This window comes from Corvus cornix, chromosome 5 (assembly GCF_000738735.6).
Source record: "Corvus cornix cornix isolate S_Up_H32 chromosome 5, ASM73873v5, whole genome shotgun sequence".
Lineage (NCBI taxonomy): Eukaryota > Metazoa > Chordata > Aves > Passeriformes > Corvidae > Corvus > Corvus cornix.
Genome location: NC_046335.1, coordinates 1,226,679 through 1,247,653, shown reverse-complemented (window position 1 = coordinate 1,247,653; position 20,975 = coordinate 1,226,679). Strand labels below are relative to the sequence as shown.

At 49.3% G+C, this 20,975-nt stretch overlaps 1 protein-coding gene across 1 annotated transcript in view; it reads left to right on the top strand.

Annotated features, from left to right (window-relative positions):
* The window catches only part of MDGA2 (MAM domain containing glycosylphosphatidylinositol anchor 2), a 194,607-nt gene that overhangs the window by 44,868 nt on the left and 128,764 nt on the right, over positions 1-20,975 (top strand). Inside the window, exon 2 of the mRNA XM_039552148.1 lies at positions 20,419-20,558. Within this exon, the coding sequence (XP_039408082.1) occupies positions 20,419-20,558 (140 nt within the window). The remainder of the gene's footprint in view (positions 1-20,418; positions 20,559-20,975) is intronic.

The window sequence follows — 20,975 nt, the reverse complement described above, 5'->3', positions numbered from 1 at the left end:
ACTGGCTCAGAGCATTCAGAGGGAATGGGGTGGGTTTAAAATCCCATTTTCTGATGGTGCAGAACCATTAAAATTCCCACATTTCTTGGCTGTGAGGGATGCTATAAATACCCAGGGAAAATTTATCCATAGAAAAGCTTGAGCTCAGATCTGTGCACAAACCCAGGAATAGTTCTGGGTTTGAACTGTTGGGGTTTTTTTCAGTCTCCAAAGAGGGTGGAGAAGGTTTGGAAGAGTTTTTCAGTGGGAATGGAGTTGCTTCCAAACTATCCGAAGGAAAACCTGCTGCTCTAAGTGTGGTGGAAAACAGGGATCAGTTTTTATTCCTTAGAGAGGGATCTGCTCTCCTGGAAGCTGCAGCTGGTGGGGCAGTGATGCTCCTGTGGGGCTGTGTCCAGCTGGGGATCCAACATCCAGGAGGATGTGGAGCTGCTGGAGTGATCCAGAGGTGGCCACGGAGCTGCTCCCAGGGCTGGAGTCCCTCTGGAGCCAGCTAGGAGAGCTGGGAATGTTCACCTGGAGAAGAGAAGGATCCAGGGAGAGCTCCGAGCCCCTTGCAGGGCCTAAAGGGGCTCCAGGAGAGCTGGAGAGGGACTGGGGACAAGGCCTGGAGGGACAGGAGGCAGGAATGGCTTCCCAGTGCCAGAGGGCAGGGCTGGATGGGAGACTGGGAATTGGGAATTGCTGGCTGGGAGGGTGGGGAGGGGCTGGGCTGGAATTGCCAGAGCAGCTGGGGCTGCCCCTGGATCCCTGGCAGTGCCCAAGGCCAGGCTGGACATTGGGGCTTGGGTCCATCTGGGATAGTGAAAAGTGTCCCAGCCCATGGAAAAGGGGTGGGATGAGCTTTAAAATCCCTTCCAACCCAAACCATTCCAGAATTCCATGTTTCTGTGCCACGGGGTGGAAGTTGTCACCCAGGAGTCTCCCTTGCTGATGCTGAGCCCTTTCTCCGGCTTGTCTGGATCTTGGGAATGGCATTGTTGTATTTCTTGATATTTTATCCATTGTAAGCAATAATTGTTGCTTCCAAATCCATCCTCCAGATGCTCCAGCCAAATCCGATTCCAGGTGCACAACTCGTTGTCCTGGGAAGAGTAAATAATACATTAAAAATGGAGAGTTTAAGTCTTTATCCTGTCCCTGTGTGGTAAGAGGAAGATTGTTTGTCACAGCACTGGAATTATTCCTGATTTATGCCAGGAGCGCCTGGCTCAGTAATTCCTACGGATAAATTAATTGTGTGTGATATTCCCAAGCATCCAAACAAACATCTCAGTGATTAATTGGGATTTATGCCTCAGTAAAACATTGGGAATATTCTCCTGTCCTTGCAGCACCGGGATAAATCATCTCCAGGGTTTCTGGGTGTGTTTTGTTTGGATTGTGTGGAAGTGGGATTAAACTCTGGCACGGCAGGGTTGGGAATTGGGATTGGGGTGGAAGCTGCACTTGGAAAATGGAAGTTTGATGTGTGTGTGAGGGGGAAAAAAATCAGGAATGACAGTTTATGAAAGTCAGGAGAGTGTTTTCCCTCTCTCCTGCCAACCGAGTGTGATCAGCCATCAGAGATGATTTCCCTTTATTCCTTGACTTTAGAGGGATGTAAATTTTCCTGTGGAATAACAATTACCTTTGGAAGGGCGACAAAATCCATTCCCACTTGCCATGATGGATAGGGAGAGCGTTGGAGCAACAAGAGGAGAGGTGATTTAGGGTCACCTGGAGGCACAGTGGGAGAGGCTCCAAGGAGCGCGAGCCAAGTGCCACCGCCGGTGCCAGGTTGGAGATGAATCCTTCAGGGAAACTGGCAGGTCCTGGCAGGTCGAGTGTCTGGAGAGGGAGCAGGGAGCAGCCTGGGAAGCTCCTTGCAGGGCTCCAAGGATGGAGAAGTTGGGGAGAAACAGAACCAGTGTGGTGGTTCTGAATTCCCATGTTGTCACTGCAGGCAGCTGTGTCGGGCTGTTAATTTCATTAATTGACTGAATTCCAACCTGGAGGTTGTTATCCTTCTCTCTTGTGCCCATTCCTGTTATTGCTGTGATATTTCAGGAGCTTTGACGATGCCATTTACATCCTTAGGTGATTTGGTGGAATCATGGAATTGTTGGGGTTGGAAGGGAATTTAAATCCCATCCCATTCCCACCCCCTGCCATGGCAGGGACACCTCCCACTGTGCCAGGCTGCTCCCAGCCCCAATGTCCAGCCTGGCCTTGGGCACTGCCAGGGATCCAGGGGCAGCCCCAGCTGCTCTGGCAATTCCAGCCCAGCCCCTGCCCACCCTCCCAGCCAGCAATTCCCAATTCCCAATCTCCCATCCAGCCCTGCCCTCTGGCACTGGGAAGCCATTCCCTGGCTCCTGTTGGTTATAGCTCTGATAAAGCAGAGGGAATTCCTTTTGGGATACATCTCTTGCATTGATTGGAGGCAGAAATCCTATTCCTGCTGGACTTTTGCTTTGGGAACTCAACCAACATGGAGCATTTTTGGGAATTATTAATATTATTCGACTTTTACATTTTGTTAGGAATTTGTCCTGTGCAAAGCAGCAAACAAAAAGTTACCGATTTTGGGAAAAAATTCTATTTCGAGTCAAGATGTCTCTATCTGCTTAAAAAGAAATTTCCTAATTTTAAGAAACATAATAATTTGTATAATTTGTTATGTCCAATTTCTCTTTTGGAAGGATCTCAACACTTATCTTCATGTTGGGAGTGATGGGTTTGTCTGAAAAAAATGGATTTTCCAAGTTTTTTGTGATGGGCTTCCAAGAGAGGATTATTCAGGGTTGTCTAAAGGCATGGATGCCATTGGGTGAGGAATTCACTTTTGTCCTGGTGAGGCCACACCTCGAGGGGTGAAACCCCAGTTCTGGACACCTCATGAGAAGAAAGACTTGGATGGGCTGGAGCAGGGAAGGGAACGGAGCTGGGAAGGGGCTGGAGAATTCCTGAGGGAGCTGGGAAGGGGCTCAGGCTGGAGCAAAGGAGGCTCAGGGGGGACCTTGTGGCTCTGCACAAGTCCCTGACAGGAGGGGGCAGCCGGGGGGGTCGGGCTCTGCTGGCAGGGAACAGGGACAGGAGGAGAGGGAACGGCCTCAGGCTGGGCCAGGGCAGGCTCAGGGTGGGCAGCAGCAGGAATTTCCCCATGGAAAGGGTGCTCAGGCCTTGGCAGGGGCTGCCCAGGGAGCTTTGGAGTGCCCATCCCTGGAGGTGTCCCAGGAATTCCTGGACGTGGTGCTCAGTGTCAGGGTGGGCATCGGGCACAGCTGGGACTTGATGGTCCTGGAGGGTTTTTCCAACCTCAGTGTTCCTGGGATTCTGGGATTCAGTTAACTTTGGAATAACCAGCTCATTCTCCAGTCTAGAGCCCGTTGTAGTTAATGAGAGATGTTCTGCTTGGTTTTGTTAATTTTTTTTCCTGATTGCTCATTAATTGTGTGTAAACAGCTTTGGGTCAGCACAAGTTTGTTTATTGGGATTTATTTAAAGATTGATTTTGGTGATTCATTTCTCCTCGAGCATTTGGAGGAGATTATTCCAACCACTCCCATTTGCGCTCCGTTCCTGGATCCTGACAAAATGAGCTCTCTCATTCCCTTATCCAAGAGCTGCTTTTCCATGAGTTCACAGGCGAGTTCCCAGGAATTTCTGCCCTGCTGTGCTGAGTGTGGGCAGCGCTCAGCCCTGTGTTTATCTCAGTAATTATTGCATTATAGATGCTTTAATAATTAACACACAGAGGCATTATTGGGTTTATATCCCTAATGAACAGTGACAATATCATCGACTAATAATTACCTTCCTCAAAACTTTACTCCGTGAGCAGAGCAGCACGGAGCGGGAAGCTCCCAGGCTCTGGAATGTGAGTTTGGAGTTGCACTCAAGTTCAAGGCTTTCCTTTTCCCCGTCTAAACAATTTAAATATTTATTGATCTGCAGCCCTTCATTATTTAACGTTATTTTGATGTCAGCCTGATCTAGTTCAAGGTGGCCCTGCCCATGGAGGGGTTGGAATGAGATGATCCTTTCCAATCCAAACCATTCTGGGATTGACTGGTGGTTTTGGGAGGGAATTTCTGCCATTGAGTGTAGGCTGAGCTGGTGGAGCTGACAATCAGCTGGCGGATGCAGAAAGTTGTTCCCTTGAAAAATTTGCTGAAGTCATTCCCAAAAAACGTTAATGGGCTCGTGTTGTGCAGCTCCAAAAGGGTTTTGTGCCGTTTGGCTCCAGCCCACACCAAAGGATCTGGGCAGAAATCCTTCTGGAGTGATCTTATGGCCTTAAAGATGAAGCTCTTAATGCATCATCGGATAAAATATGGATTTTGTGGTACTGTTAGCATTCAGATTTTTGGATCTGTGTTTTTAAGGGGAATAAATTGAATAGATTTCAATGTGAGTGTGAACATTCCGGTGTCTGAGCTGGAAGAGAATCCCAGAATGGTTTGGGTTGGAAGGGACCTTAAAGCCCATCCCTGTCCCTGGGCACAGAGCCTCTTCTCCATTTGATGGAATCATCGAATGATTTGGGTTGGAAAGACCTTGAAAATCATCTAGTCCCACCCCTGCCATGGGCAGCGACACCTTCCACTATCCCAGGTTGCTCCAAAGCCCATCCAGCCTGGCCGTGGACACTTCCAGGGATCCAGGGGCAGCCACAGCTTCTCTGGACAAGAGAAAAAAGGGACGGGAGAAGGTTCCGGATATGCAGAATTGGATCAGGAATAGTTCTTGCCTTGTTAAGTTGGGTGGAAGAGAAACCTTCAACATCCAGCATTCAGTGACAGTTCCAGGGGCTGAAATGCTCCTGGGAAGCAGGAAAGTTTGGAGCTGGATGAATGTGGAACGGAATTATTGGAAAACAGGGCCAGGTGAAATGCAGGCTCCGCAAGCAGCGGGGCAGGGATGAGAGGATGGAAAAATCCCTGGGTCAGTTGTTTGGAAGGAAAGAGAGAGTCTGGATTTCTGCTGTCAATAATAGAAATGGACACACTGGATTTGAGCATTCCAAGGATTTTCTGTACTAACTCCTGATATTTATGATCCTAATCCTAAAGGGCTCTAGACTGTGTCTTATATATTGTACATGGAATTGGAGGATTTCCCATCCCTGGAGGGGTTTGAAATCCATGGATTTCATACTTGGGGACACGGGGCAGTGGTGGCCTTGGCAGTGCTGGGGAATGATTTGACTCCATGATCTCAGAGGGTTTTCCAGCTTAAATGATTCCATGATTCTTTGGCCTCAATATATCCAAAGACAGGAAAAGCAGGAGTGGGAGAACATCCCAGGCTGGAGCTTGACACCGTGGTTGCCCATTCCATGGGAACTGAATTGTGCCATGGAAATCTGGGTCTTGCTCTGGCTGAAATCATGAGGCACATTCCCAGAAAAGCAGGATCCAGCCCTGAACACGCTGTGATGGTGGGAAATAACCCTCAGTCTCCCAGGAAACCCATGGAGATCTGGCTTCTTCTGAAAAGCTTTGATCCCACTGGGAGATTTGAAGGAATCTTTTACCTCTCTGCTGAGTGTTCTCCCAAATCCTCCTCTCTCAGGGGGCTTGGGGGGGTTTGTGGGTGGGCAGAGGGCGGAGCTTCCTTTGGGAAAAGCCTGTCCTGGATGTGTGGGTGGATGCCCAAGAAATGTGGGTACCTGTCCCTGCCAGCAGAAGGGATGGGCAAATCTCCTGTCCTGGGATCAAATCCCTGCATCCCCTCATCCGTTCAATAACAGAATCATGGAATCCAGAATTCCTGAGTGGGAAGGATCCACAGGGATCATTGATCCAGCTCCTGGTCCTGCCCAGACACCCCAACAATCCCACCCTGGGCATCCCTGGCAGCGCTGTCCAAGCGCTCCTGGAGCTCTGGCAGCCTCGGGGCCGTGCCCATTCCCTGGGGAGCCTGGGCAGTGCCCAGCACCCTCTGGAATAGCAGAAACATTCCGTGATATCCAACCTAAACCTCCCTGACTCAGTTTTGTGCTTCACGGATCTCTTTTCCGTGAGCTTCCCGAACAACATCTCTATTGTAGATGTCAGGCAGCTTTTCCTTCTGGGAAGAAAAACCGGCAAACACAGGTTGAGATCACATTTCTTCATCATCTGAACTTGTTCAGCCTTGTCTGAAAGATCAACGCAGCCTTCAAACACCCAAAACCCAGGACAAGATGCCTCAGGTGAAAGTCCATGGAAAGAGCATTCCTTCGGAGGGATGGATGCACAGTGGAACAAACACCGGCTGTCTGCAGGAGCTGCTGTCAAATGTGACAGGAGCAAAGGAGGCTCAGGGGGGACCTTGTGGCTCTGCACAAGTCCCTGACAGGAGGGGGCAGCCGGGGGGTCGGGCTCTGCTGGCAGGGAACAGGGACAGGAGGAGAGGGAACGGCCTCAGGCTGGGCCAGGGCAGGCTCAGGGTGGACAGCAGCAGGAATTTCCCCATGGAAAGGGTGCTCAGGCCTTGGCAGGGGCTGCCCAGGGAGGTTTGGGGTGCCCATTCCTGGAGGTGTCAGGAATTCCTGGACGTGGCACTCAGTCGTGTCCATTCTCCTGGCCAGCATGGAGAGGGCTTGGATTGGCCCCGGATGGACTCATGGACCCTGTGAAATTGCAGATCCAATTCCAACAGCCCCTCGGGTTGGGGTGGTTTCATCCTCTGGGCCTCCCAGGAGTTGCTGTGAGGGTGGGGAGCCCCTGGAATAGAATTCCCAGAGCAGCTGGGGCTGCCCCTGGATCCCTGGCAGTGCCCAAGGCCAGGCTGGACATTGGGGCTGGGAGCAGCCTGGGACAGTGGGAGGTGTCCCTGCCATGGCAGGGGGTGGGACTGGATGGGATTTAGGATCCCCTCCAACCCAAACCATTCCAGGATTCTATTTTCAATGCATCCCATTCCCGTGCTCTGCATCCAGAAGCCATCCCAGCCCTTTCATCCTCAGAGAAATTCTCGGTATTGCTCCAGAGGGAACAAAACCCAGGAAAAACCCTTCTCCCATGGTGCTCTTTCTCCTCTGAGTGACTTCTCCCATGCAAGGAGCAACCCAGCCCACGGATGCTGCAAGCCTGGGGTCCCTGGGCACATTCTCACCTTTGGAGAATCCCAGAGTTTTGTTTGGTTGGAAAGAGACCTTAAATTCCACCCAGTCCCACACCCTTCCATCTGCAGGGACACCTTCCACTATCCCAGATTGCTCCGAGCCCCATCCAACCTTGGCCCAACCTGGTGCTGCAGCTGGAGCTGGGGGGTCCTGGGATGTCCCCAAGTGCCACCACTCCTTGGCAGCTCCCACAGAGGGGAATTAAAGCTGCCTTTGATGTCTGAGTTTTGCCTGCACTTTAATATGGCTTGATCAAAGCTTTGAGCAAGAGCTTAAACCTTGATTTTTCGCTCACATCCCGCTCGGAGTGGCTGGATTCTCCCATGGATGTGTGGAGAGATGTTAAACCTTTTGGATCTTGTTTTTAATATTTAACAGCCACTTCTGCAATCGGCTCTAATTTCAAGCTATCAAACACTTTGGGGCCCAGATAATAAGGAGGATATTAGGTAGCAATATTTTATTTCTTCTGAGCTCGCACCGAGGATTTATGCAATCATTATTTTGATTAAGGACGTTTGAAAGCATATGTGAGTATTTTTCAGTCTTTGGTGCTATCTTTAGCTCTTCCAATTAATTTCCAATTCCAGGAGTCCATGGAATCTGCCAGAGTTTGCTGTGCTGAGGGATGTATTAAGGACAGCTTATGATCCATTAATTAGGAGTGTGTTTAAAGCCATAATCTCAGCGTTTCGAATGCATCTTCTTTCCACCCTTCCCATTTTCATCTGGTTTTCCTCAAATATTTGGTTTGCTGGGATCAGGAGAAGGATTTGCAGCTCCTGAAAATCAAAGTGCTGGGGAAGCTGGATGCTGCTGGATTCCTCCAGCTGAGGATCCTGTTCCAAAGCTCAGCCTTAAGCATTTCGTCCTCTATGGCTTCAGATTCCTTCTGTGAAATTCTTCCCTCACCTGGGCCTTAAGTGAGATCTCGACCAGGATTTTGTTGCTTTGTCTGGGGAAAAATGAAAAAAAAACCCTGTTAAACTCATCAAGTCAGGGCCTTGTGCAGGTGGAAAACACTTTGGGATGGATTTAAGGAGGGAAATGGGATTGGGAATATCCTGAGTGCCACCAGAATCTGCTCCACATGGAACTGACTCCACAAATTATTTCCTGGTGGTGATACCTGTGTGGATATGAAAATACAAAGGGATTTCTTTTGTATTTTGGTGGAAAAATCAGTGATCATGGATGGAGATCTGGAAAGGGCTGGAAGCTAATTCTGGTGTCTTCGGAGGGGCTTGCTGTATCCCTGTTCCTCAGTGAAAATTCCAGGCAGGCAGATGCCACTTCCTCATTACTCATCTGCTGGAAGTGTTTTCAATTCCAATTACGAAATGAAAAACATTTTGAGATCATTCCCGAAGAGATTTAAAACAAATCAACAATCTGACAAATCCAAAGGTTAATCACCATGTTTGGGATTTAAAATTAAGTTCAAAACCTGTGGGTTTTGGACGGGAAAGGAGCTGGGAAGGGTCTGGAGCCCCAGGAGTGGCTGAGGGAGCTGGAAAGGGGCTCAGGCTGGAGCAAAGGAGGCTCAGGGGGGACCTTGTGGCTCTGCACAAGTCCCTGACAGGAGGGGGCAGCCGGGGGGGTCGGGCTCTGCTGGCAGGGAACAGGGACAGGAGGAGAGGGAACGGCCTCAGGCTGGGCCAGGGCAGGCTCAGGGTGGGCAGCAGCAGGAATTTCCCCATGGAAAGGGTGCTCAGGCCTTGGCAGGGGCTGCCCAGGGAGCTTTGGAGTGCCCAGCCCTGGAGGTGTCCAAGGAATTCCTGGAGGTGGCACTTGAGAACATGGATTAGTGGTGACCATGGTGGTGGTGCTGGACTGATGGACTCTTCTGGTCTTTTCCTGCTTTATTGATTCTGTGGTTTTCTGATGAAAAAGAAAATTTTCAAAAGCTGTTTTTTGCATTTTTTCCTCCTTCTGCCATTTTTTCCCCCCTGCTCTTGTTGAATGGATTTGCTCCCACACGGAAGGACAGGAGGAGCTTGGGGTCTGAAATGACCAAGTGACAGAAGCTCTGGAGAAGAGCTGAGCTGCTGGGAGGTCCAAAGGCAGCCAGATGTGATGACAGGAGAATCCCCATTTTTACCCCCATCCACTGACTTGGCTCCGTGTTGGGAATTGAGGATGTGGAGTTCCTGGTTAGGAATTGAAGAGTTCCTTGTTGGGAATGGAGGGTGTGGAATTCTCTGTTAGGAATGGAGGATGTGGAGATCCTCGTTGGGAATGGAGGCTTTGGAATTCCTTGTTGGGAATGGAGGATATGGAATTTCTTAGTAGGAAGGGAGGGTGTGGAATTCTCTGTTAGGAATGGAGGATGTGAAGATCCTCGTTGGGAATGGAGGATGTGGAGATCCTTGTTAGGAATGGAGGATGTGGAGATCATTGTTGGGAATAGAGGATGTGGAGATCCTTGTTTGGAGTGGAGGATGTAGAGATCCATGTTGGGAATGGAGGATGTGGAGTTCTCTGTTAGGAATGGAGGATATGGAGATCCATGTTAGGAATGGAGGATGTGGAATTCCTTAGTAGGAATGGAGGATATGGAGATCCATGTTAGGAATGAAGGATGTGGAGATCATTGTTGGGAATGGAGGCTTTGCAGTTCTTTGTTGGGAATGGAGGACGTGGAGTGCCTTGTTAGGAATGGAGATGGGAAAGATGGAAGGAATAAACTCTTTTTCCTTTATCTCTCTCTTTCTATTCCTAAATCTTGGCCCTGATGCTTTATGAACGTGCCGAGCTCGTGGTGATTCTGGCAGAGCAGAGATTTTCTCTGGAAAAGCTGAGATAGGGTGGATAGTATTTCCCTTGCATCCATGAGCGTATCCATGAGGAGCTGGCGGCTCCTCTCCACCAATCCCAACCCTTGGGAAGCCAGTGCTGCCAGATAGGGATCAGATGTGGAATTGCTGCTGCTGAACTTGGGGCTGTGCAGAGTTGGGTGAGGAATTTTGCCTGGGAGAAGTGACATCCATTCTCCCACAGATTTTGCATGGAAGCAGTGACTTCCTAATGGAAGTTAATGACTAATTACCCTCTGTTAATAGGATTGGAGCTGTCCTCAGCCCCTGGAAAGGAGCTGGAAAAATCCTATAAACAATAACTCCCAACCTGGCGGTGTCTGAGTGCCCAGGTGGGAGTTTATTAATTCTCCTCATTAATTTTTATTGATTTGTTGATCGCTCATCGATGCCAGTCCAAATAAATCATGGAATGCTGAGGGATAACTCCGCTCCGGAGGTGTTCACGTCAATACCGAGCTGTTAGTTTGGCTTCCCAAGGAATCTGATCCATAGGGAGGTGATTTCTGGTTCTGCCAGACTCTGTGTCAATCCAATTCCTAATTAATATTGATGTTCTCCAATGATGGAGGAGCCTCAATAATTGCTCAGCTGCCAAATCTCATGGAATTGTTTCGATTTCCAATGGTTGGACACAAAGGAGTGTCCTAACAGCACTTCCAGGAGAAATATGGCCATGGGAGCTGGTATCCATCAAAACACAGGAAAAAGGAGAGGGCAGGGATTGACTGAGGGATGTTATCAATTCCCAGTGCCAGGAGAGCTTGGATCACCCAGAGCATCTCCCTGAGGGATGAAACACTGGAAACGGGGCTCCATAATTCCTGGTGGAATTCTTCCATGGGGGGTTGGTCCAACAATCCACGGTTGGTTGTGTGGGCAGCTGGCACAGAAACCATGGAAGCACCAAGGAGCCCTCAGGATCTCTGTGCCCTCAGCTCCTCTGCAGCTCTTTCCTGTCCCAGCACAGCCTGGGATTTACTAAAATGAAGGAAAACTTCTGCTTATCTCCCCTCATGGCCTGAGCTGGCCAAAATTTGGGAATGGGATGATTTATGCTGTGAGCAGGTGCAATTTTCCTGAAAAAGCTCCCAAGCATTCCAAGCTCGGTGCTCCAGAATTCCTCTACAGGAGGAAAAGATTCAGGGCTGACAGAGCCCCCAGCTCTTTTCCCAATGCCAGGGCCTGAAGGAAATGGGAGTTTTTAAGGCAAATCAGATTTTCCAGTGGTTGGAATATCTTGGAATGATATTTTAAGTGCCAGATGTGGCACTTAAAGCACTTCGTGGTTACCCTGATAAAGCACAGCTGGCACTGAAGTGGTTGGAGAGGTGGAGGGCAGGGTTAGATGGGATTTTGGGAAGGAATTCCTGGCTGGGAGGGTGGTGAAGCCCTGGGCTGGAATTGCCAGAGCAGCTGTGGCTGCCCCTGGATCCCTGGCAGTGCCCAAGGCCAGGCTGGACATTGGGGCTGGAAGCAGCCTGGGACAGTGGGAGGTGTCCCTGCATGTGGAATGGGCTTTAAGGTCCCTTCCCATCCAAACCATTCCATGACTCCAAAAGATCCATTCCCATAAATAAATTTTGATGGAGCCTGGAACACCTAAAATCCAGGCAATAGATTCCCAGCTTTTAAAAGGCAACACATTCCAGTCATTCAGCTCCTTCTCCACCTGGTGTTTGACAACAAAGATGTGAGAATGAGGTGTGAGACACCGAAGTACAGGAAACACGGCTTTAATTCAAGAAATCACTTCATTCCCTGAAAAGTGATTTGTTTTCCTTGTTTTCCTTGGGACAGATCTGTGCTGTCTCCCAAGAACTGCAAATGGTTGCTTTAAAAAGCTGTTCATTTTCGCTTAATATTCCAAAGTGGCATTTCCGTATTCATTTGCATTCGTGGATGGTTCTGTATTTTAAATTTTCTCTTTAATATTAAACTGTGCTTTTTCCAGGCAGCAAACTCAACTGGAATACATTCCGTAGTCAGTGGAATTTTTGTTCCAGAGCCAAACAAGGACAGGTTTTTTTCAGGATGGTATTATCCCTGCTGCTGGAATTTGCGGGGGGTTTTTGTAGCACCTGCAGCACTTCCTGCTGCTTTGGGACACCCTCAGAAATTGGATTTTTAGGGCTTTTCCTGGGCAGATGAGGGTGAAACATGGGAGGAGTGGCTGAGGGAGCTGGGAAGGGGCTGGAGAATTCCTGAGGGAGCTGGAAAGGGGCTCAGGCTGGAGCAAAGGAGGCTCAGGGGGGACCTTGTGGCTCTGCACAAGTCCCTGACAGGAGGGGGCAGCCGGGGGGTCGGGCTCTGCTGGCAGGGAACAGGGACAGGAGGAGAGGGAACGGCCTCAGGCTGGGCCAGGGGAGGCTCAGGGTGGACAGCAGCAGGAATTTCCCCATGGAAAGGGTGCTCAGGCCTTGGCAGGGGCTGCCCAGGGAGCTTTGGAGTGCCCAGCCCTGGAGGTGTCCCAGGAATTCCTGGAGGTGGCACTCAGAGCTCTGGGCTGGGGACAAGGTGGGCATCGGGCACAGCTGGGACTCGATGGGCTGGGAGGGCTTTTCCAGCCTCAGGGATTCTGTGAGGTTTAGATTGGATAGTTGGGAAAATTTCTTCCCTAATTAGGTTGTCCAGCCCTGGCACAGGTACAAGGTGGAGTCCCCATTCCTGGAGGGATTTCAAATCCCTGTGGATGTGGCACTTGGGGCCATGGGGCAGTGGTGGCCTGGGCAGTGCTGGGGAATGGTTGGACTTGGATCTTTGAAGGCTTTTCCAACCTCAATAATTCCATGATTCCATGAATATCTGTCTTGAACTCAGGCCAAGTGGGGAAATGGTTGGACTTAGAGGATAATCCCAGAGAACTTTTCAAGCTTCTGCTGGCCTTGGACACTTCCAGGAATCCAGGGGCAGCCACAGCTCCTCTGGGAACCCCATCGCAGCCTCTCCCCGCCCTTCCAGCCAGGAATTCATTCCCAATATCCCATCTAAACTTCCTCTAGCACATCTTGAGGCCGTTTCCTCTCATCCTCATTTTATGTATGGGCACTTTCCTTTGGGATAAATCCATGTCCTCAGTGCTGCCTGTCAGGAACTGCTCCACCAGCACTTCCTGACAAGAAAAAAAATTAAAATAGGGATTAAAAATACATTTCTAAAAGAGATTTTACCAAACTTCACAAATTAATTAGAATTCAGGAGTCTTTTTGATGAGGTGATTTTTAATGTGCTTGATTTTCATCCCTCTCTGCCGTTTCCAGCGGGGGGAAATTCCACATTTTCTGTGTGCTCCCAAATAAGTGAGATGTGTTTGCTGCCAGCCCGCGATGGTGCTGAAAAGGGTCTGGCACCGTCATCTGTTTTGTGGTGCCAGGAACAACCAAGTGTAGGTTCCATCAAGCCCTCCCTGGTAGATGATTCCTTGTCTTATTTTAGTAGATTCCTTGATCCCACTGCCGGCAATCTGTGGGATGCAAACGGCTCCGGGAGCACTTCAGGGAGGGAGTGGAGTGTGGGAAGGGTTCCCTCTATGCTCGTCTCTACAGTTCCCACCGAATCAGTGGGAAAAAAATGGAAAATGCCCTTTTTGTTGGGTGTAAGGGATGGATCGACCTTGGAGTGTTGTGGATTAACCAAGGAATTGTGAGTGTGGTTCTCTGGAACTGCTGGAATAAGGGGCTGGGAAATTTGGAAATCAATTTCCCTGGTTGTTACTTAAGTATGAAAAGCTCAAAAAATCTCAGTTTCAGGGTTTCAAGCATAAGTAAGAATTTAAGCATTGTCTCAGTGACTTCATTCTCACTTAAAACCAGAACCCAGCTTAAAACCCGCACAAAAATCCTAAAATTCCTCAGGAATCCTGCCTGGAATTCTCAGACCAGAGGGATATTTTCTCAGTGCTGATGCTCCAGGCAATTCAGTTTTTAATTCCAAAGTTATTTGCCATGAGTGTCCCACACGTGGTGCTGGTGGAAATGAGAGAACCCGCGTAATCCCTGGATTTCTTTTGGGAGAATTAATGTGGCAGCCAAAATCCATAAATCCATCATGGCAGCAGGCACGGAGAAGAGCAGCTCCTCTCTTGGAGCTGAAGGAGCTGAACTCTGCATGAGGGAATGAACGAGCAGGAGGGAAGTCAGGAAATAAATTCCTGTGGGAGCACAAAGGGAATTATCTCTAATTGTTTGCCTGGGCAGGGACACACGGGGGTGACCCGGCGGCGACGGATCTTTGAGAGACCTTTGCTCCCGCAGAAATGGCAGGAACTGGTCTTGCAGGGACGTGTCCGTGGCTCAGTTGAAGGAAAAAGAGGCAACATTCCCATAGGGAATGAGTGTGGAGCACGAAAAGGGAGTTCCTGGTGTTTTATTTACTCCCACAACTCCCGGAAATGGGATTGTATCCAGGGAGGGGATTGGTGGCTTCTTCCAAGGATAGGACAAGAGGAAACGGCCTCAAGCTGTGCCAGGGAGGTTTAATTTGGATATTTGTAGGAATTTCTTCATGGAAAGGGTTCCCCAGCCTTGGCACAGCTGCCCAGAGCAGGAAGTCGCCATTCCTGGGGGGATTTCAAATCCCTGTGGATGTGGCACTTGGGGCCATGGGGCAGCCTTGGCAGTGCTGGGAATTGTTGGATTTGATGGGCTCAGAGAGTTTTTCCAACCCGGACAATTCCAGGATGCAAAGAGACTGGAATGTCAGCAGGGTTGCTTTGGGCTGCAGGATAAATGATTAAGGACAAATTAAAGCTGGTGAAAAGTAAATAAGAAGGTGTTGAATCATTGGAGCAGACTAGAAACCAAGTTCCTGGGCTTTTTAGGAATTATTTCCCTCTCTGAATTTCCTAGAAAATTCCCTTTAAATGAGGTTTTGCAAGGGATATTCTGTATTTGTGCTCCTGCAGTGAACTGAAGGGTGCGACAGCCCCAGTTTGAGTGGGAAACTTGATTTTCCAGGCATGGAGGAGAAGGATCCCAGTGCTTCCAAAGGAAATCAGCTGGGGAGGGGTTTGGAAAAGGGATGGAGGGACAGGAGCCAGGGAATGGCTTCCCAGTGCCAGAGGGCAGGGCTGGATGGGAGATTGGGAATTGGGAATTGCTGGTTGGGAGGGTGGGCAGGGGCTGGGCTGGAATTGCCAGAGCAGCTGGGGCTGCCCCTGGATCCCTGGCAGTGCCCAAGGCCAGGCTGGACATTGGGGCTGGGAGCAGCCTGGCACAGTGGGAGGTGTCCCTGCCATGGAAAAGGGATGGGAAAGGGATGATCTTCAAGGTTCCTTCCAGAACCATTCCATGATTTTAGGATCTCAGCCCAAATCCATGTCTGAGGAGATCTCCTGGCCTTTTCCTGATCCCTCTCCGAACTCCAGCAGTTTTTAACACCTGCCCAGCAGCAGGAACAATACCCGGCAGTGCGAGGAGTTGTAAAGGGTGGAAAAAAGCCATAAATCCATCTGTTCCTGGAAAAAACAGCATTAGGGCAGCCCTAGCTCAACAGATCCACCACAGATAAGCTTTGTAATGTCAAAATTAGGTCAGGCCTAATTTTGTGGCAGCAGTGTTGGGAAGCAGCAGTGGGATTTGGTTATCTGGTAGCGTTGGGATGGCAGTGCCCTCAATCACGGAGCCTTCCCAAGCTCCACAAACACCGGGATAGGCAGGAATACTGAGCAACGCGGCAAAATCAGCCCCAAATGGGATAAAAGGTGACTTTGTCCTGTTTGATGGGAAAGTTTGGCTCGGGATCAGCTCAGAGGAAGGTGCACAACAAATATTCCCATGGGTGTCAAGTGGGAAATATTTAGGAATGATCCAGGAATGGCACGACTGGTTTTAAATCAGGTCAGCGTCACACCTGGAAGTTTCCTCTCTCAGGCACTTGGAACTTTGTCTCAGCCAAAATGAAGGATTTCTCCATAAGTGGAATATTTATTTAATAAAAGCTATTTGGGTAACATTTGACTTTCCCCAAAGAAAAATCCACTTAGAGAAGAAATAAAGAAAAGCTGTTTCAATAATGCATTTATTTGTGGACTGAGCCTCACCTCCAGCTGCAAAAATAGCCCCAAATCCCAAATTAGCTGCAGTAAAGTGCTCCAAATTCTGCCTTGATGAGGGCAGTGCATTCCCATGGCAATACCTCGGAGATTCCTGGTCATTCCATTTGCAGTTTAGGAGAATTAAGAGCTGGAATAATATGGGAAAAGTGAATTCTGAGAGTAGCAAACGTCTGCAATGACTTTAAATCTCCTCTTTCCTCAGAAAACCCCATTATTTCATCCTTTTTCTGCTGCAGAGCTGCACGAAATTCACTGGGGGCTTCACTCCTGCTAATTAATTTTCCATGGAAAAAGGTCCTGATGCAGAATGTGGAGCAGGGAGAAAGCTCATGGCTGCAGGAGGGGAGAAGGACTGGATTCATGGCAAATCCATCCTGCATTTTCCAGCTGGTCCATTACGGATCTCCTATTTCCCAAAAATGTCTCCAAAAATTCCCAAAAAATGTATTTTTAAATAGGCTTTAAGGAATCCTACACATTCCACAAATCAGGAAGATCTTAGAACTGCTCAGATTAAGGGAATTCATTCCAGGATCTGAGTTCTGATGTCGGTCAGAGCTTAATTCCCTAAGAACTGGTTTCCAACAAGGACTTGACCAAATCTCTGTGTGTGGGAGTGGAACTTTTAACCAGGAAGGAGCTGTGCCAAGGGATCATGGAATCGAATCCCAGAATGGTTTGGGATGGAATTGAATCCCAGAATGATTTGGGATGGAAGGAACCTTAAAAGCCCACCCAGTTCCACCACTGGAATCCACACCTTCCCTATCCCAGGTCGCTCCAACCTGATCTTGGACACTTCCAGGGATCCAGGGGCAGCCACAGCTTCTCTGGGAAATCCATTCCAGAGCCCCTCCAGCTTCCCAGCCAGGAATTACTTCCCAATATCCCATCTAAACCTTGGAATTGGTGGAAAAGAGCAGCCAAGAAGGACGACCTTTGTAAGGGGACAGGGAAAGGGGAAACTGGTACCATTTTTCATGGGAAGAGGGAATCTTGTGGGGCCACACAACTCTTCCAGCAGAACGAGGGGGTTGTGCTTGGATTTGTTGGTTTGTCTTTTCCTTGGACAACCTTTCCTTGCTCCAGGTTGTGCCTTGCTGGGAATGGTGCCGGGATGGATCCGCGCAGCGTTTTCCGTGTGTAATCACCAGCCAAATCCTCCTCAAATGTCACAAACAAAATCAATGCTAGGTTTATATTATTTTAATGGATGAAATCCCTGGAAGCAGCTTTCAGAAGGGGCTGGAATGAATATTCCTGTAGGAAAGAGGGAGGTGACGTTTCACAATTACGGGATGTCTTCTGAACCATAAGACTTTTCACTTAAAGGAAGAAAAATTTGTCATTTCCCGTGATTGGTTTGATCTCCTCTTAAAGCCGTGTTTTCCTTGGAGATGATAACACCCAGGGGGGCATTTTTCCTTTCCTGTTCCTTCCCAGATTTAATGGCTACAGGAGAGTGGCACAGGCGCTGAAACGAAGGACACTTCAGCTGTGATTTGGAGGGAGTTAGATGAATATAACGTGAATAAAAATGTAATATTAATGGAATATGGATTGAAAAGGATGTTGGAATAATGTTGCTGACTCCTCTAATTTGATCCCGAGTTTGATGAGCTGTGCTGAACCCTCTCTTACCTTTCTGCTCCGTGGTTCTGCTTCAGCATTCCCGTGTTTTGGAATTGGCGGTGTGGGAGATGATGGAAGTCCCAGTGGTGGCTCAGAGCCCTGTCAGTGACCGGACATGGCAGAACAAGGAGCGCATTCCATGTCCTTAGGATGTTGAACTCGTGAGGAGTGTGGAGGAGGAGCAGCATTCCTAGGAATTCCAGGGAAAAGCCAGCACACCGAGTATTAGTGCTGCTGTTCCACTTGGAAAAATAATCATAACAGGAATTAACGGATTCTTTCCAGGTCAGAGGGGACACATGGCCCCGACTCCTAACCAAGGACATTCCTGTCCTTCCAGGAGTGACAGGAGTTTCATGGAAAGAGCCTCCTGCATCTATGGGACTAGGGAATCATGGAATCCTGGAATGGTTTGGATTGGAAGGGATCTTAAACCCCATCCAGTTCCACCCCTGCCATGGGCAGGGACACCTTCCCCTATCCCAGGTTGTTCCAAGCAGCTTTATTCGATCATTGCATTGGACTTGGAATAACTGAAACTTGGGAGCACTTTTGGCTCACAAAACTACCTGGAGCAGGGATTGGTCTTTGCTGAACCTTCTGGAAAAGAGTGGAGAGGGAAAGCTCTTGGGACTTTGGAACTCAGGATGTGGTGGCTGGAAAAGCAGAGCTTGCTGGAGGCTATGCTGGAATGATGGCTTCAAACGGAGTATGGTGTTGGATAGGATTTTGGGCAAGAATTCCTGGCTGGGAGGGTGGGGAGGCCCTGGAATTGAGTTCCCAGAGAAGCTGTGGCTGCCCCAGGATCCCTGGAAATGTCCAAGACCAGGTTGGACAGGGCTTGGAGCCACCTGGGATAATGGAATGCACTGGGTTGGAATGAGATGGGATTGAAGGTCCTTCCAACCCAAACCATCCCGTGTTTCTATGGAGGAAACATCCATTCCCTGCTCCTCCTCTGCCTCTTCTGCCTCTTTGGCTCCAGCCTCATTTTTTCCAGGCTGTGGAGAGCCAGGCTTAGAAATCGGAAGTATTGGCAGGTTTGATCCAAATCCCAGGCATCTGGATCAGGATCCCATGGCTGTGTCCACTGGGAGCTGTGTGTGGGTTGGACCAGGAATGCCATGGTGAGGGGGGGTCTGCCGGGATGCCAGAGCCCCGCATCCAGGGAATACCATGTGGATCTTAGCAGAGGAATTGCAGAATGATCAGAGAACCAGGATTGATGTGATGTGCAGCACAGAGACCTGGAAAAGTAGCCTTAGGAAAGGGATCCAGCTGTTGCAAGGGACTTGGGGAGAAGTTTTGGGGCTCTTCCATGGGGAATGGGGCTGGGAGCTCGATGGCATCACATGGATGAACAGAAATGATGGCATTCCAGGTGTTAAAATCCCACAGAATTCCATTTTATCCCTTGTGGTATTTAGTTTCTGTGATTTTATTTGGGACTGTAAATGAGTTTCCTTCTCCTATCGATCCACTCCCTGGAAATTGTCATAGCTGTGAATTTCACGGTTCAGAAGTGAAATCGTGGAGCCGGGAATGTGCTTTGGAGACTTGTGGAAGCGGAGCTGGGATTTATGCAGGTGTAATAACAGGAATCTCGTGGTTTCCTTACACTTACAACGTGTAAGGCTGAGTAATTCCTGTACTACAGGTTGTACCTACAAGGAAATTAAAGTAAGGTTTTGCCTGAACTTAACTCCTGCTCCAAACCCCGATCCCACCGACAGCAACAGGATTTGGAAAGGAAGCAGCAGCATCAGTGCCACTGTTTCTCCTGCTTAATTTCCCTGCTTTAATTAAGTCTTTTCATTTGCATAACAGGTGCGATAATGCATTTAGGAAGATATAGAATAAAAACAATAACGCCGAGTTCATTTTGGAAATGAAAACGAAAAAAATTGGAGTGGTGAAGGTTTTGTTCAGGGAATTGCCAGGGATTAATTAAAACCGTGGAAATCTCTTGTGGTGCTGAGTATGTGCTGAGTAAACAAAGAGGATCTGTGGGGGGGAGATACTCAGTGCTGCTTCCAGGGGTGGGGTGGCCTGGGATGGGCTCGGTTGGTTGGATCATGGAGCTGAGAACGCCAAAGTCATGGGGTCAATTCCCTGAAGAGCTGGACTCGATCCTTGTGGGTTCCTTCCAATTCTGACTATCCTGTGATCCCATGATCCAGGTGGTTCTCATCCCATTTCTCTGCTGGCCTCGCAGCCCCTCCCATCCAGGGCCAGCCCCAGGGGTGGAGTGGTCTGAGATGGGCTCAGTTGGTTGGATCCTGGAGCTGAGAACGCTGAGGTTGCATTTGATTCACTGAATAGTTGGGCTTGATGCTGATGGGTTTTTTCCAACTCGGAACATCCCGTAATTCCATGAGCTGTGTGATTCTCATCTCATTTCTCTGCTGGCCTTGCAGCCCCTCTCACTGAGGGCCAGCCCCAGGAGTGGAGTGGTCTGGGATGGGCTTGGTTTGTTGGATCACGGGGTTGAGAATGTCAAGGTTGGGTTTGATTCCCTCAGGAGTTGGCCTTGATCTTTGTGGGTTTCTTCCAACTCTGACTATCCTGTGATCCCATGATCCGTGTGGTTCTCATCCCATTTCTCTGCTGGCCTTGCAGCCCCCCCAGCTCATGGCCAGCCCCAGGATTGGAGTGGTCTGGGATGGGTTCAGTTGGTTGGATCGTGGAGTTGACAACACCAAGCTTAAGTTTGATTCCCTTAAGACTTGAACTTGATCCTTGTGGTTTTTTCCAACTCTGACTACCCGTAATTCCATGATCCGTGTGATTCTGATCCCATTTCTCTCCTACCCTTGCAGCCCCCCCCACGGTGCGGATCGTGCACTCGGGCCTGGCCTGCAACATCGAGGAGGAGCGCTACTCTGAGAGGGTCTACACCATCCGCGAGGGAGAGACCCTGGAGCTCACCTGCCTGGTCACCGGCCACCCCCGGCCACAGGTGAGTCCCTGCCCACCCCGGCTGTCCCCACCACACCTTTTCCCCCTCAGACCCTCTGTGAGTCGGGTTCACCTTCATCGAAGAGTGTGGGGGCTGGGCAAGATCCAATGGGATCCAGGTGGGAGGATCCATCCTGGCTGTTGAGTGGATGTTGGGTGGTCCAGAGGAACATCTACAGCAGGAAAGTTGAGGTTTTTTTGGAATATCTGGTGTTAAAATCAGCAATATTGTGCTTTAAGGTCCTGGGGTGTTTTGGATCTATGGAGGTTGGTAAAAGAGAGGGAAACAAATATGAGGATGACAATTGCTGGATAAAAACCCCTAAAGTTGTCCTGTTATCTGGGATCTTCTCATCCCAGGGGTTTTAGTCCTCAAAATCCAGCTGGAAGGCTGGAAGAGTGAACACCCAGGAGTTCG